The sequence below is a fragment of the Gossypium hirsutum genome, chromosome A05, assembly GCF_007990345.1.
Source record: "Gossypium hirsutum isolate 1008001.06 chromosome A05, Gossypium_hirsutum_v2.1, whole genome shotgun sequence".
NCBI classification, from domain to species: domain Eukaryota; kingdom Viridiplantae; phylum Streptophyta; class Magnoliopsida; order Malvales; family Malvaceae; genus Gossypium; species Gossypium hirsutum.
This window is the reverse complement of record NC_053428.1, coordinates 107,555,503-107,572,673: the sequence shown is the minus strand read 5'-3', so window position 1 is coordinate 107,572,673 and position 17,171 is coordinate 107,555,503. Positions and strand designations below refer to the sequence as shown.

Here is a 17,171-nt window from a genome sequence, read left to right as displayed (position 1 = left end):
GGAAAAAGATGAATGAGAGGAGAAAATTAAACAAAATTGAGAAGAAGCCCCCTCAGGAAGTCATTTTTTTTGCTATTTATAGCCCTTCCCGTACAGCCTCCAACTGTATAAAATCCATCCTTTGACGATCTTTATGTTCCCTACTAAAGAGTCAAGTGGTTTAAAACCAACCAAACGATCTTGGATTTCCACCAAATCCTAAATTGGTTATTTTCTCCTCCCGACTTTCCAGTAGAGGTCACCAAATTATGCCTTGTTTCAATTTAATCCCTCAATTATTTCTAAATTTCCGAACTTAATAGAAATCGGGTGTGACAAAGTTATTCAATTTTAAATATAGTAATATAATAAACAACAAAAAATATTTTTAAACAATTTAAAACTTTTTTCAAACTCGTACTTAAATATATTATATTTTAATATTTTAATATACAACATTTATGCATATCATATAATAAAATTAATTATGTTTATAAAATTCATTTTCATATTGTTAGAGTTGTGTGACCCGAATCTCATAAAGTTTGAGGGGGGCGGAGCCACAACGGTATGAACCTTGCCACACAAGTTGAATATGTATAGGACTCTACTTCTTCTATTAGACGTTGATTATAAAAGGGTTGTTTAACACTTTTAAAATTGCGCATAGCCGCAAAGCTTTTGTATTGTTGTTTTTCAACATTAGTGAATTTCTCCTCCTCTGCTTATGGTTTTTCCCATTAAAGGTTTTCCACGTAAAATTTGCGTGTCCTTATTTTTTTTTCTTATTGCTTTACTATCATTCCTACTGTCAATATCAACATATAGTATAACACATATTATATAATCATCCAGTTTACATATAAGAAGTACTTTATTTTTTTTTTTGGTATTAAATATCTCTATCAAGATAGTTAGTACTATATTGACGAATGTATCGTTTTTGTCCTCATACTACTATCTAATGATATTTGTGTGTTTTAATATACTATTGCGAGTTTCTCGATGTTTTTTTTTATTTTCACATATATGTATATATTTATAGTCTAACTTTTTGGTTTCTTCATAAATTTTATATAATATATACGAACAAATATATCTCAATTATTAATTCTTAGTCTCTTAATAAATTACATCAATGTAAATATATTTATATATAAATATAAGTTTTATAATTATTAATTACGTTGAAAATTAAATTATATATAACTTAAAATGTTAAAAATTATTTGAATCCATCAAGTTAATTAAAACCATCCAAATAGAAAAACTACATTTGAAAGGCTTTGAACTGAAAAAATTTGAAAAAATCGAAACATAAACTAATTCCAATCCTAAAAAATTTGAATCCTAGTTTATTTGAATCCAAAAGTCTTAATCGGGGTCAGTTGAGTAATTTTTCGTTGTCTCATTAAATGGGACAATTGAATATTTATATACATTGTTATTATTCATAGAATTGACGTTCTTAGTAGACTTTATACATATAGGATACGTGTACTGTTCTAGGTTATCTGCTGGACTTCCTGGCCCCCATATGTAAACTCCTTGAGCATATGTGAGTTGAGACCACGAGCTCCCCTTGCGAGCACCTCATGACATGTGCAAACTAAAACCATGAGCTCTTGTTATGAACACCTCGTGACATGTGTAAGCTGAGAGAACGAACTCCCATTACTATCTTCTTATTATAACACTTACATATATCTATTCGATAAGGTTTAACCAAATCGTGAATAAACAACCCAAACCTTATATAGTTATCGAATTGATGATGATGACAGAGTCCATTCGAATCAGCCCGATTGCAACCTCTCGTTGCAGTTGCGTCTAAATTTATTCTTGTATGAATAATAAATACACTAAACACCACGAAATTATGGATGGATAGGGAAAGCGCAACCCGAAAAAGTAGATTAAAAAAAAAGAGAGCACAGATCCCTAAATCAATCATGCTTCTCAAATTAAGATTGGATAAAGCGACCAACTTGTCTTTGCACATTCCTAGCCTCGCCTGTTATGTTTTTTGTCAGTTGCGGAAATTGGGTTCCACTCTTGCACCAAACTAATACATCACTCATCAAATCAATTTATTTATCACATCTAACCATACAAGAAAAATAAAGATTACGTCTCCCAAAATGTCTCAAGGATATATATATTATGATATTTGATGGAATAACCATATAAAAAAAAGTTCTGTAAATGAAATAATGTAAATTCTCAAACACAAATAAAAAAAGTTTAGGTGAGTAAAAACTACAATTTAGAATGATAGGATGAGTAATCATATAAAAAAATTATAAATTCTAATGGACGTAAATGAGCTGCCGACTGTTCAATTTCTTGGATCTTGCGGCTTTGGATTAAAGCTTTAATCCCATATATGTATGTATGAAAAAGAACAGGGAATGTTGGTTTAATTATTTGGTAGATAATTTTCACTGCAGGTGGTGTGAGTATGCCTCCTAGCTAGGCGTATGATTGATGTTTTGGACAAACTTCGTATCAAACCTCTACATATACCTGTAAATATGGAATTTCAGAGGCAATACTACAACCATATATCTATTATTGCCTTTCTTTCTTTCCTAGTGATTAATTATACCAAAACTAATGCAAACTATGAATGGTGTAGGAAGCTTTGAAGAACGCTCCCTGGAACAGGGACTTGAACCTTCCTTTTCTTGCAGTTCCTCCGTCCAACACAAAGCCAAACTCAGAGCAGATGAGGACACTGAGATTAGCATTTTCGATGCCCAGAGATACTTCAACGAAACCACCAGCGATATCAGAGTGTGCAAGAGGGTTTCCCCGCTTAACATGCCCAACCTGGAATTAGATCCTATTTCATCAGCGCCCCAGCGTGATGTTTCCTCCACGTCTTGTGCCGACGGCTATGGCTATGGCTATGGCATGACCTACCGAGTTCGTTCTTTCCATGCAACTCCAACGGCTTCATCGGAGGCTAGCTGGAATAGCCAGACTGGTCTTTTGTCGAATCCTCCTGGCGCCATTGCGGTGTCTATGACCATGAAAAATCCTTCCACTGATCACAAGAGAAAAGGGTGTGGTAAATTGAAATGGCTTTGGGGCCGAAGCTGTCCCTGCTCCGGCAACAAATCCGTTCAAGTTGAGCCCAAAACACCCTTGGGCATGAATCAGAAAAGTTCAAGCGTTGCCGACGGAGATAATAAACGGGAAGAGAGATTATTAGCCTCTAATCCTCACAGGATGTCAGCAGAGAATCAATTTGATTCCAGCTTAGGGCGACAGCGTGTGGTAGCTTCGGTTTCAGCATCAGCAAGACCAAGGCCCCTGATGATAAGTGATGGCTACTCCGGGACAGCTGTAGCTGGTTTCACCTTTCCAATACTTAATCAACAACCAACATCATCCCATCTTAAAACGGCAGTGCCGCTGAATAGAAATCATAACTCCCTTAATGATGGTGGTGAGGATCCACCTCGAGACTCGTTGGAGGTGTTCCGACCTTCTGACCAATCATCATCTATATCTGTTCCAAAGAAACTGGTGTCCATAACTGACGATGATGTTGGCAGTGATACCAGCTCAGACTTGTTCGAAATCGAGAGCTTTTCCACGACCACCCAGGGCCAGACCACGTCAAATCCACTGTACCATCGTCGAGATTCGATGGATGAGGCCTCCAGCTTTAATATAAGAAGATCGATGGTATTAGCAGCAGCAGCTTCGCCGATGATGTCGGAGTGTTACGAGCCGAGCGAGGCAAGCATAGAGTGGAGCGTGACGACGGCAGAAGGGTGTGGTGAAGCGGAGGAGAACATCACAGCGGTTGGCAAAGGGGGGAAGAAGAAATCAGGGAATGGGGGGTTGTTGAGCTGTCGATGCGAGAAGGCGGTGAGCGTGGGGCCTAACCCCGTCAAGTACGTGCCCCCTCAGAGACAGGCAGCTACTACAATCAACCATGTGGGCTGCACAATGTGAACAAGCCACCGTTTGCCCTTCTGTTTTCCTTTTTTCTTTTATTTTGAGTGCTCTCTGAGTTTTGACACTTGTAGACTTGTCAATTCTTTATATAAAATTTACCCATCATTCGCTTGTTTTGCATTTTTACGGTTTCAATTTAATATAATAAATTAATTTATTATTTACACACAAGTATTAATAAAGAAAATAAATTCAGTAATTTATTTAATGGATGGAACTATATAATTCAGAGAAAAAAATAACAGATAGTCATCTTAAGTGGTAAATGATAAGCTCCATCAATACAACAAAGGCTTAAGTTTTAACATTAATAGAATATCATGACATGTTAACAATTGGCTTTATCACAACTCAAGCACAACATATCTAGAGTAATTGCAAGCATTTAATACATAAGGAAATCAACCCCGAATGGTCAAAAATAGCGATCAAAAATCGAAAAAAGAATCGAGCATTCACCAAATTAGATAAGACAACTACAAAATCATTCCTGATATCACTTGTAAAACTAAGGTTACATGCATAAGCAATACTAAAAACGTGCTACAAGAGCATACAAAACCTTTTAAAACTGAAAACTTATTAAATAATGGAAAAACAAACAAAAAAAATATAAAACTTAAGACAACACGAGTTCAAATCGACTTGTGAAATCATTTATTATTCAGAAATACTCTCAAAACAGAAACATATTAAGAAGCTGACGAAGAACCATCCACTTTCCAAACAAAATTACTGGTGGCCAATAGAGTTTTAGCAAACGACAAGCGTTGTCATTTGTCTATCACAACTTGTGAAGATAACAAAGATAACCACAAAATATATCTGCAAACTGAAAAGATAGAAGACCATTCCCCAAACTGTTAAAAAGAAAAAATCATTCTTTAGACCTTTCTTTTTCTTCGTTGGATCTTTACGAGATGGTTGTAGTTTAAATCTGTACCAAGATTTTAGGCAAAGAAGAAATAGGATCTTTATTTGAATACCGTCTGTTAACCAATTTTTTGAAAATTTTGTTTTGGATAATTGAACACCATTATAAGTGCATTTAACATGCATTTCTCGATTCCAATCCTTTAAATCCTTAGACCATTCAGAAAATTAAAATAATAACATACGAGCAATATTTGTGAAGTGGATGAGAAGAAGTCAAAGAAATCTTCAAGTTGAATTCAAAATATAAAAATAATTTAAGAAAAAGTTAAAGGTAAATTTAAAATATAAATTCAGATGTAAATATACTAATATAATTGTTATATCTCTCCCAATCTATACATGTGTTAGCAAATCAAATAGCTTTAATTTTCTTTTTTTGACTTTGTTAGAAATGCAAAGAATATCATAAAGATAAAAACAAAGAATTAGTAAGAAGAGGAAAATGGTCTACTCATTTTATTTCGTAGACTCTAATAATACTATAAGACCGAGTCTTTGATATTTATACACAAAATTGTTAATGAACTATCAAGCTTTCAATACTAACGATTGAGCCTAAGCCAATCATCAACTGATTCAATAACAGAAGAAACATTGTTACAATTTTGTTGCAATCACTAACAAAATTAACTAACTAGAAGGTAACTAACTAACTGCTAACTACCTAACAGCTACTATCAGCTACTCTCAACTGCTTTCAGCTGCATACCAGCTTAACTGAGCTTAATCCTTAACATTCACCCAACTAGTTGCATTTGTCAGGTCCTGGTTTGCAACTGCTCACCCCTTCTAAAAACTTTGAGCCTGGTTCTAAACTTGTTGAAAAATCCAGCAAATAGAGGCTTCGTGAGCACATCAGCTATTTGGTCCCGTGACCAATTGTTTAAAACACCAGCTGTTACCTTTTCTTGAACAAAAAAACAAATCAAGCTCTACATGCTTGAACTTAGAGTGCAAACTAGATTTGCTGCAACTGCCATAGCACTTGAATTATCACACCACACCACACCATAACTGTAACAATCCAGTTTAGACCTTAGTCAGAATAGTGGTTTCGGAACTACATATTCGCGTCAGAAAAATATTTAAACATTATTTTTCATGTTTATGATATATGAATGAGCATGTGTGAAAGTCTCGTATGAAGATTTGAATGTTTGTGTGCTTAATTTTGAAAAATGACTTAATAGCGTAAAATGTAAAAGTTGCCTGCTATATGTTAAAAGTGCATATTTGATTTGTCTTTGTTTATTAGAGGTCCTTATGTGGCAATTGGACCATTAACATGGTTAATGGACTTTTATGGACAACCATTATAAGCTTTTATTATTATTTCATTAAGGTTAAAAATGGTATTTGATAAATTATGTTTAATTAATAAAACAAATGCATAAAATTTAGTATTATTGCCTAAAATACAAAGAAAATAAATGAATAAAGCTTCCTAGGGTTCGGCCATTGAATTCCTTGATTAAGGTATGGATTTTTTTCGGTTTTTAATAATTTTTACATTTTTATAATCGTTGCTTCGAATACTATCAAGCCCATGTCTCAATTTCTGATTTTGTTGATGATTTTGAAATGTGTCATGAATGAATTCATGAGCTTAATGTTGTTATATGATGAAATATGAAAGTTTGATGTTGGGTTTATATGTTTTGTCTTTGGATTTTTGATGATTTTGAGTAAAATGGGCTAAATTGTAAAATTTGTAATTTGAAGGACTAAAATGTGAAATAAATGAAATGTGTGGACTTGTATGAGAACTATGAATATTCATCCAAGCATGAGTATATGCAAAATATGTGCATTTTGTGATTTTGTGAATTAGGGACTAAAGTGTCAAAATATGAAAATGTGAGGGCTAGTTTTCAAATTGCCCTAAATATGTGTCTAAGGATTTTTTTGAATGAATGTGTGATTGAATAAGTTAAATTTTAACTTTTATAGATCAAGAATTAAAGAAAACAGAGTTAGATTAAGAAAAGTCGAAAGTTGTCGAGTAACCGATTTCATTCATCAGAATCTGTACGAGGTAAGTCGATATACAAATAAATGTATTTTGAATTGAATTATTATTGATTATATGATTTTGAACAATGTTGAATGAATATATGTGTTGAGAATGAGATATCCGAGAAAGTATCGACAAAGTTCCGACGTCCGAAAAGCCCCGTACGAACCTTGGGAATAGTTAGGATACATATGTCATGACATAGGATCCGATATGTGTTATCGTGTAAGACCACGTCTGGGAAGTTGGCATCGACTTATGATTTACGTGTAAGACCACGTCTGAGACGTTGGCATCGTATCTAATTTCGTGTAAGACCCTGCCTGGGACAGTGGCATCGATGTTTGATTACATATAAAACCACGTCTGGGACGTTGGCATTGTATATGCTTTCCGATCTATCCGCATATCCTTACATTTTCGAATGGTTCAAACGAGCATTCCGAGAAAATGGATGACTTTGTGAAATTATATTCGATTCAGGTATGTTTGCTTTGTATAGCCTATTTGAGAATGAAAGGTAAGTATATGAATATGAGATTTGTATTGGCATTTGTCTACAAAGTATAAATGATTTGATGCTGCTTATTTGCTTTGAATGATATGTTTATTTGTATATGGCTTACTAAGCTTTTGAAAGCTTACTTTGTATGTGTTTGCATTGTTTTATAGATATCGAAGCTACTGTGAGCTCGAGGATCGTCGAGGATCGTCACCACACTATCAAACCTTATTTTGGTACTTTTGAAAATGTATATATTAAAGTATGGCATGTATAGGCTAGAAGTGGTTGGATTATGTTTTGCGATGTATATATTTAGCCATGTGATATGGCTAGTTTGTGTTTGAACTTATAGTTTGATAATGGTATATGATATGTGATGCTAATGTGCAATTGTGGTATGTCTTTGGTAGACCAAAAGAAATGGTAAATGTTGAGAAGTTTTGGTATGAATTGAGATTGGAATTTGTTAATAATGTTAAGTCATGAATAATGTGTAATAACTCAAATTTTACGGTTATCGGAAAAAGTGTATTTTCGAGTCTCCGTTAATAAAAAATAGATCCGTAAATAATTATAATTTTTTTTAAAAAAAGTTAATTGAGTGGTTAATTAGAGTTTAATTAAGTGAATTTAGCTTAATTAAGGATAATTGATAAAAGGATTAAATTGAATAAAGTGTGAAAGTTTAATTATAGATTAAAAGAAAATAAAAAGGACCAAAATGGAAATTATGCTATTTAGCATAAGTGAGGCAGCATATAAAGTAAAAATCTAATATTTTTACTTAGATTTCAAATTATAATATATTATATATTTATTAGTAATAAATGATATTAAATTAATTTATTATAATTATATTATAAGATATTTATATGATACATAAATTAGTACAAAAACAAATGTATAGTAAATAAAATATACAAGTGTATGGATGAAAATACATACATTTGTAAAACATGTATTAGATATTAAATAGGTACTTATTATATTATAAAAGATATTTATTAATTAAATAATTATATTATAAGATTTTATATGATAAATATATTAAATAATGAAAAATGTATGGTTATAAATGAATACAAATGTACTAATAATATACACATGAATAAACAAATAATACTTATTATTTAAGTATAAATACATATGTGTATATATATATATGAAAAAGAAAGAAAAAAAAAAGATAGAAATGAAGAAAACAAAGCAAACCAAACAGAGAGCAGGGGAAGGAAAGAATGAAAAAAGAGAAAAGAAACAAGAAAAGGGGAAAATTGAAGGTGTGATGCTTGGAAGTTTAATAGTTGAGTCAATTTAGCCCTTTTTACTTAATTTTGATGTTTTAGAAGCTTTGGAACAAGATTTTGATAAAATTAAGTTGATATTTTGAAAGTTAATAGATTTCTAGATAATGTTCATGTTGAGTAAAATGATGAAATAAGGGTTTAATTGATAGAAATTCAAGTTAGAAATGAAATAAGGATTGAATTGTAAAGTAATTCATAAGTTTTATGTTGAAAGGATAATTTTTAAAGTTATTATGGATAAGTGCTGGAAGCATATGATGAATAAACATAGAATTGAAGCTTTAATTTTGATATATGATAATTTTATCAAGTAAAATTAATGGAAATTAATTTTAGGACCTAATTGTGAAAATGTTTGAAATTAAAGTCTAGTACTGAAATTATGATTTCCAAAAGTTGTAAAGTAGTTTAAAGTAATATAATAAAGTGTTAATTGAGAAAAATCAGCTCAATTGAGAGGCTAATTGAGTAGGGACGAAATTGTTATTTATTAAAGCTTAAGGAAAAAAATGGTAATAAACAGCTTGCACTAAAACAATATTGGACAGCAGCAGTAGAGTAACTTTGAAAAATCACCATAAATTGTATAAATCGAATTATAATATTAAAAAAATATGTAATTAAATATTATTGAGTCTAGTTTCTCATAGAAGAAACGGTGTAAGCAATGGATTTGTAAATCATGAGATATAATGAATTTTGAGAGACAAAATCAGAATGAATTTGGGTTCCCCTATTCTGACTTTGGAAAATCATAAAAAATTGGATAGAAATATTATGGGCTTAAATTTATATGTTTATAATCCTGAATGAGTCTATTTTCAATAGAAATAAACAGGAATATCATTCGAATTCTGTACAAGGAGATAATTAGTTTTTAGTGAAGAAGGGTCAAAACTGTCAGACAGCAGAACATGGGTAACTTTAAAGAATAAACTGTACTTATTGGATAAACCAAAAATTCTGAAAATTTTATGGTAAAAATATATATGAGTCTAGTTTCATATAAAATTTTCGGATCTTAATTTAGAGTTCTATAGCTCTAGATATAGATAATTTAGTGACTATGACACAAATGGACAGCTTGAATATTCATAAAAGTAAATAATAAAAATTATAGATGATGTTACTTACAAGTGTGTTATATACATTAAGGATGTGGAATGGAGAGGAAAATGGGAGGAAAATATATATGAATATCCAGCTAGCATGGCTAATTTGCATGTTTTAGGCTTAAGGACTAAATTGAATAAAAGTAAAACTTCAGGGGCAATTTTGTAAAAATGTCAAAAATGACCAAATTGAAGGGAATGAATTGTTTTATTATCCAAATTAATAAATTGAATAAAATTGTCAATTTAAGATCAAGTGAAAATCGGGAAAATGGTAAATTACCAAAATGCCCCTGAATCTTGATATTTCTGCAATTTCGCTAGGTAAATTCGTGTAACTTGAATTATATTCTTAAATGCTTGAAATGTATGTTTTTGATATGAATATGATTTGAATGTTTATTATATGAAAATTGATAAAACATTGATATATTTGATAAAGTAAGGGGGAAGAAATCCCGGTTGAATGAAAGGAAAATTCGATGGATCTCTGAAAAGGAATTGACGGTAAAAAGGATCTAGCCCGGACGGGTGATCCTATCCTGATATAGTCCTCCCAAAGAATATGTGGAAAATAGATTTAGCCCGGACGGGTAATCCGAATTAGGATCTAAATTTAGCCTGGACTGGTAATTCAGATCCAAGCTCATTAGAGTAATTGTCGTTGCAGGGGATTTAGCTTGGACTGGTAATCCCACTGTAAGGATGAGGTTCGCGGGAGTGTGCTCTCTGATATGAAATGTGTAAGACCATGGTTGAAAGATACCATGACAACCTGATATGAAATGTGTAAGATCATGGTTGAAAGATACCATGGCAACCTGATATGAAATGTGCAAGACCACGGTTGAAAGATACCATGGCAACCTAATATGAAATGTGTAAGACCATGGTTGAAAGATACCATGGCAACATGATATGAAATGTGTAGGACCATGGTTGAAAGATACCATGGCAACATGATAGAAAATGAATAAGACCATGGTTGAAAGATACCATGGCAGCGTGACATGAAATGAATAAGACCATGGTTGAAAGATACCATGGCAACAAGACGTGAAAATGAATAAGAACATGGTTGAAAGATACCATGGCAACATGACAGAAAATGAGTAAGACCATAGTTGAAAGACACTATGGCATCATGTCAAAGATAAATAAGACCGTGGATGGGAGACGCTATGACATCTATTGAACAATTGATATTCAGGTAATATGTACCGGATGACGAATGGTTATATGAAATGGTTGAGTGAAATGCTTACAAGAACTGGTCATATGGAAATATATGTACAAAATAGTTGTATGAAATAATTATGAAGATAGATAAACGAAATAAGAATAAGTACATGGAATATAATTTATGTTAAGTTTGACATAAACTTTACCAGAATAAATATACATAAAATATATGGAAATGATGGAGTATGAAATTTTGATATAATGAAATGATTAATATATATACTTATGAAAAAAAAAGGGTAAGAGAATGATATGTTTCATGACATGTACATATATGATTGTCTTTGATATGTTGATACAAGGAAATTATGTAAGTAAAGACAATTATTAAACTCAAGTGTGACATGTCGAGAAAATAAGTATATCAATGTTGAATTTATATGAAATATGTGCAAGTATACTAACAATGATGTTGTTTGACGCTTAGACAAGTACCAAGCTATTAATTGAATGGTAACATATTTAATTATAAGGAGCATTGAAATGGTAAGTACTTAGATGAAAATAAAATTTAAGATTTTGCGAAATTTTTTTTATAATCCCGATTTAATTCCAGTTGGTTTCTGGTGTATGTTTGGGCTTCGAGGGCCCAATAGAGAGACGTTATGATTATTTTCAAAATCTGAATAATAAATAACTCAGAATTATCTGAAAATATTCAGTAAACTCCGGTAATGTAATATCCTGAATTAGGGCTTAATCGGAATAGTGGTTTCGTGACCACAAATCCGAGATAGAAATAATTATTTTACAATGATTTTGATGTTTATGATATGATTGCATGATTGTGTGAAAATTTCGTGATGAAATTCTATGCCTAAAGTGCTTAAATTGAAAGTAGGGACTAAATCGAATAAGTTGCAAAACTTGCATTCTAGAAGTTTTTAGTATGAAATTGTTTTGGAATATTAATGAGGAGGTCTTAAATAGCAATTTGACCAATTTTAAGTTTATGGACAAAATTAGGACATGGAAGGAATTTTTGGAAAGTTTAGTAGTAAGGGTATTTTGGTCATTTAGTTATTAGAATGAATTAAAAACAAAATTAGAAGCCAATTTTTGTCCATATTCTTCATTAGGCCGAAATTTCAAGGGTTCTCCATAGCTAGGGTTTGTTTCAAGCTTCCAAGCTCCATAGTAAGTGATTCCAAGCCCCGTTTTTAATGTTCTTTACGTTTTTGGAATCTCGGAAGCTCGATTAAGCTTATGCTAGCAATAATTCAACCTAGGGTTTATATTTGGAAAAATACCCATAGGTGAAATTTGTGTATTTTGATGTTTTATGATAGAATATGGGGTTTTAAATTATGTTAGACAACTTGTGCTACTCGGTTTTTAGTGAAAACGAGTAAAAGGGCTTAATCGGCAAAAATACCTAATAGTCACAAGTATATGTTAGAGAGAGAATTTGATGTTGCCATAGAAGGGAAAAGTGATCAGCATGTTATAAAACATAAGAATAAGGAATAAAGTTTAATTCTCGAGCCTAGGGGCAAAAGTGTAATTATGCAAAAGTTTAGGGGCAAAAGTGTAATTTTTTTAAAGTTCGTATTAAATGCTGTTTTGATAAATTTATGTATTAAATAAGATTAATTTGGTATTATAGATCAAGAAAAACGAGATTCAAGTCGTGATCGAGGAAAAGAAAAGATTGTGGACTAAATTGCAAAATCTTTATATTTTGGTACCAAGGTAAGTTCATGTGTAAATAATGTAGCATAAATGTTATTTTTAAGTTATTAATATTAATTATATGATATGCTGATTTTTAATCGTGAAATTTTATGCTTTGTGGTTAATGTTGAGTAATATGCAAATTATGTTTACTACTTGATAAATATGAATTGCTACCGAGTATCGGTTCCGATATTCCATGGAAGACGGCAAATGTGAGATCGAGGGAAAAAGCCCGTTTGAACCTTAGGAATAGATTAGGATACAAGTGGCATGTCACTAGGATGGTTGAGCATCCGAACTCGTTGAGTTGAGTCCGAGTTCGTGAAATGTAACTAGGCATCCGAACTCGTTGAGTTGAGTCCGAGTTCATTTATGGATGCGAACGCCCGAGCTCATTGAGTTGAGTCCGAGTTCACTTAGGGGCGGGTTACATGATTTCTTGATTACATATGAGGCACTTATGTGCAAATTATCCGTGTATCCGAGTTGTATTCCGATGTGTTCAACGGGTGAAATTTCTAGTGAAATGAAAGAACACTTAAGATGCAAGCGACGTATTGGTAAGTGTTGTGAAATGGACACTTTGGACAGGTATGTTCTTAACCCTCGGGTTGATAATAGATACAACAACGATAAGGTGGTAAGATGATGAATGATGTTTAGAAATATGACATATGTTTTGGTGATACCATGCTAAAGTTGTTTGGTATATTTGTATTGTTATGTTACTTGTTATTTACATATGAACTTACTAAGCATTTATGCTTACTCCTTCCTTTTCATTCACTGTAGTTTTGAACAAGCCGGCTCAGGAATCGGGACAGGTCGAAAGTTCGATCACACTATCCAAAGGACTTTTATCTTGGTAAATGGCTTGTACAACTACTTAAGTATGGCATGTATAGCAATATACCTATTTTGTGTAAATAATTTTATGATATGGCCATGTTTGGTCGAGAAAATGTTTGATATTGATAAGTCATGGTGATGGCTAATTTAGATCATGTTTGATATCATGGAAGTTTAACAGGTTATCTAGTTCATAACAATTCATGGAAAGATGAAACTTGCCTTAAAACATAATATTGCCGCAGCAATGACATGAATTTGAAAAATCACTAAAAATAGTATAAATAGAAATAAATGATGAGTAAGTTATGAAATTGAAGCTTAATGAGTCTATTTTCATATGGATTGAACAAAACAGGAATATAAATTATATTTTATGAGATATTTAAACTTTTGCGAAACAGGGCCAGAGTGATTTTTGGATCCCCTGTTCTGACTTTAAAAATTCATAATAAATTTTACTAAAATAATTAGAAGTTTTTATTTATATGTACAGATTCCTTATTGAGTCTAGTTTTAATAGAAACAAACCTCATAGTCATTGAAATTTTGTATAGAGATATATCTGATTTGTAATACACAGAGGTCAGAGCAGTCGAACCCTGAAACAGGGGATACTTTAATTAATAAACTGTACTAATTGGCCCAATAAAAAAATTCTAGAAAAAAATTAGTAAATAGATATATGAGTCTAGATACAGGGAAAATTTACGGGTCTTGATTTCGAGTTTCGTAACTCGAGATATGATTTTTCTTGTAACTGTGACGCGAGTAGCTAGAAAGCTGTGAATGTAGAAACAAATTATTTGAAGTTCTTAAATTGATAAATTATGTTCGGTAACCCCTCAAGCTCGACTCCGGTGATGGTCTCGGGCGTGGGGGCGTTACAGGTAATGCCTCGTACCCTATTCCGGCAATGGATACGGGTAGGGGGTGTTACATAATGTATGTTTTGGTATTGAGATTGGCTGAAATTGGTTTGCAAATATGCTTGTTTCATTGATTGTAGGTTTAACCCAATTGGGGTGGCAAATTTGGCTATTCAAATGGCCTATTTTTGCCCACACGGGCAGAGACACGGGCGTGTGTCTCAGCCGCGTGCGACACACGATTACGTTACACGGCCGTATGTCCCCTGGGGTACCCTACGAATTAAAGTCAGTATACCCTCCAGTTTTGACACGGGCATGTCTATTGGTCGTGTATGGCACATGAGCGTGGGCCAAGTCAGTAGGCTCCCAAATTTTCACACGGCCTGGCACACGGGCGTGTCTTGTGGCCGTGTGGACAAGTCAATATGTATGCCCTGTTTCGCCACGGCTTAGACACACAGCTGTTTTGGTTGAGTCATTGGCTATAATTGCATCACAATTAGCGTTTGAATAGCCAACAAGAGATAAACGAGATGCAACAGTGAAAGAGATCCCATAATCCAAAGTGGCTTGAAAATATCTCAGAATGCATTTGATTGTTTTAAAGTGTTGATCAAGAGGCTTGTGCATAAATTGGCACACTTTATTAACAACAATTGCAATCTCAGGCCTAGTGATCACTATGTTTTGGAGGGCTCCCACTATACTCTTGTATTCTGACTTACTTTCATAGAACTCTAAATATGTGCAAACAAATTACACGAGGTAACCATGAGAGTGGGAGTGCCCTTGGCTTGATCCATATGACTCCTTCTTAGCAAGTCTGTGATATACTCTCTTTGATTGAGAAACAAGCCAGTAGATGTATAGGACACTTTTAACCCTAAAAAATAGCTCAACTTCCCTAGATCCTTCAGAGAAAACTAGGAGTGCAAAGACTAAACAAATGCATCTACGTTTGATTGCTTATTACCAGTGATAATTATGTCATCTACATAGACTATAACATACAATACCATGTCTCCTGACCTCTTGATGAAGAGAGAAGCATTTGATTTAGACAAAACAAATCCTGGAGCAACCAAATATTCTTTTAACTTGTGGAACCAAGCTCGAGGAGCCTGTTTGAGGCCATAAATTGCATTTTTTAACTTGCACACCAGTGGTTGCTCCCCGTTGTTGCTCAAAACCAAGTGGTTGAATTATAGAGATCTCTTCTAAGAGATAACCATTCATGAAAACATTGTTGATGTCAACCTGCCTCAACTGCCAGCCAAAACTCACAACTAATGTCAAAACTACTTGAATTGTTGTTGGCTTAACCATTAGACTAAAAGTTTCTTAAAAGTTAATACTAGCATATTGCAGGTAACCTTTGACTACCAAATGATACTTGTAACGTGCTACAGAGCCATCAGCATATCATTTAAGCTTGAAAATCCACTTACAGCCCACATCTCTCTTATTAGCAGGTAAGGGTACCAGTTCCCATGTCTTATTTCTAATAAAGGCATCATACTCTTGTTGAGAAACCTTGGTCCACTCAACAATAATGAAGGCTTCTTCAATAGTCAAGGGCTTGTGTTTATCAAGTTTAGTTGAAAAGATCTTAGGCTTGTAAATGCCACTCTTGGAACGAGTCTGCATAGGGTGAATATTGGAGCGTAGAGGCAAACATAGGGAACTGGTTTATGGTTCCTCAACAGGAACACTAGGAAGAGTGGGTGCACTAGGGGAACTAGGAGCAACACCAGGAATAGAGGAAGACCTTGATGATGGGAAACTATATGCTGAAGCTGAAAGACCAGCAACATCTCACCCAACAGGTATAGCAAAGAGGAACATGTCTCTTCCACTCAACAGGGAATTCGAAGGATTCCCCGAATTTTAATTTCACGAAAATATACTTCTTTCAATTCAAGGACAATTTACCCAACCCTCTGGAAAGGACAATTTACCCAACCCTCTGGAAATGACTTGTTCTATTTTCGATGCCCCGTCCTTCTAGGCAGCATAAAAGAGTCCTAGACAGAAGGGATCGTCCTTCTCTTTTAAATAATACATGTATTGAAACAAAGATACGTTAGGCCATATGCCCCGGTGTCCGCACAATATGATAAGCCCTATGATTGCCATCAAGAAATGCCAATCAGATACCCAAGTGCCATGCCGTAGGTACTTAGGATCTCCCGGATGAAAAAATGCACAGGAAGATGAAAGCTCGCTTCCAGCACATACATTGGGAAATAAAACCCATACCTGCCGCCACTATTATCCGGCCCACACACAACACTTAGATGGTGTGTCCCGCTTGGAACACTAAATTCATATTTAGGGTGGTTCTGAAGGAAACACCTGCACCTTAGTACCCTCCATGTTTTCTGCGCCATGGTAGTACATTTGTACACACCGCTAACAACCACTTCATCTACCACTCTTTCATCTTTTAGATATCTCCTTTTTGAAATTAACGTCATGGCAGTGGGTTTATCCCTTACGGCGACGGACCTATATATCCCCTGACGACTAATCCCTAGCAAGTTTCCCTACCTTTGGTGTCCACAATCTCTGATTTCTAGCCATTGTTTATTTTTCCGATAGCGACAACGTAGAAAGGAGAAACGTGTCTATAAAAATTCTGATAAAGAAAACAGGAAACCCCCTAACTTTGACAACTAAAGAAGAACTTCAGATGAACAAGAAGAC

The 17,171-nt window shown here is 33.6% G+C and overlaps 1 protein-coding gene across 2 annotated transcripts; it reads left to right on the top strand.

Annotated features, from left to right (window-relative positions):
• Nucleotides 1-2,174: 2,174 nt before the first annotated feature.
• Nucleotides 2,175-4,071, top strand: LOC107959501 (protein PHYTOCHROME KINASE SUBSTRATE 4). 2 transcript variants are annotated; one of them, XM_041114451.1, is made up of 2 exons: nt 2,215-2,527; nt 2,618-4,071. In XM_041114451.1, the coding sequence occupies exon 2, from the start codon at nt 2,803-2,805 to the stop codon at nt 3,946-3,948; it is 1,146 nt and encodes a 381-aa protein (XP_040970385.1). In that variant the 5' UTR covers nt 2,215-2,527; nt 2,618-2,802; the 3' UTR covers nt 3,949-4,071. The 2 variants fall into 2 exon arrangements, with proteins under 2 accessions (XP_016751059.1, XP_040970385.1); XM_016895570.2 differs by having other exon boundaries at nt 2,175-4,071.
• The last annotated feature ends 13,100 nt before the right edge of the window (nt 4,072-17,171 follow it).

Excerpts from the sequence above, each read along its gene's own strand:
- LOC107959501 (XM_016895570.2), top strand. The coding sequence starts at position 2,596 with ATGCAAACTATGAATGGTGTAGGAAGCTTTGAAGAACGCTCCCTGGAA.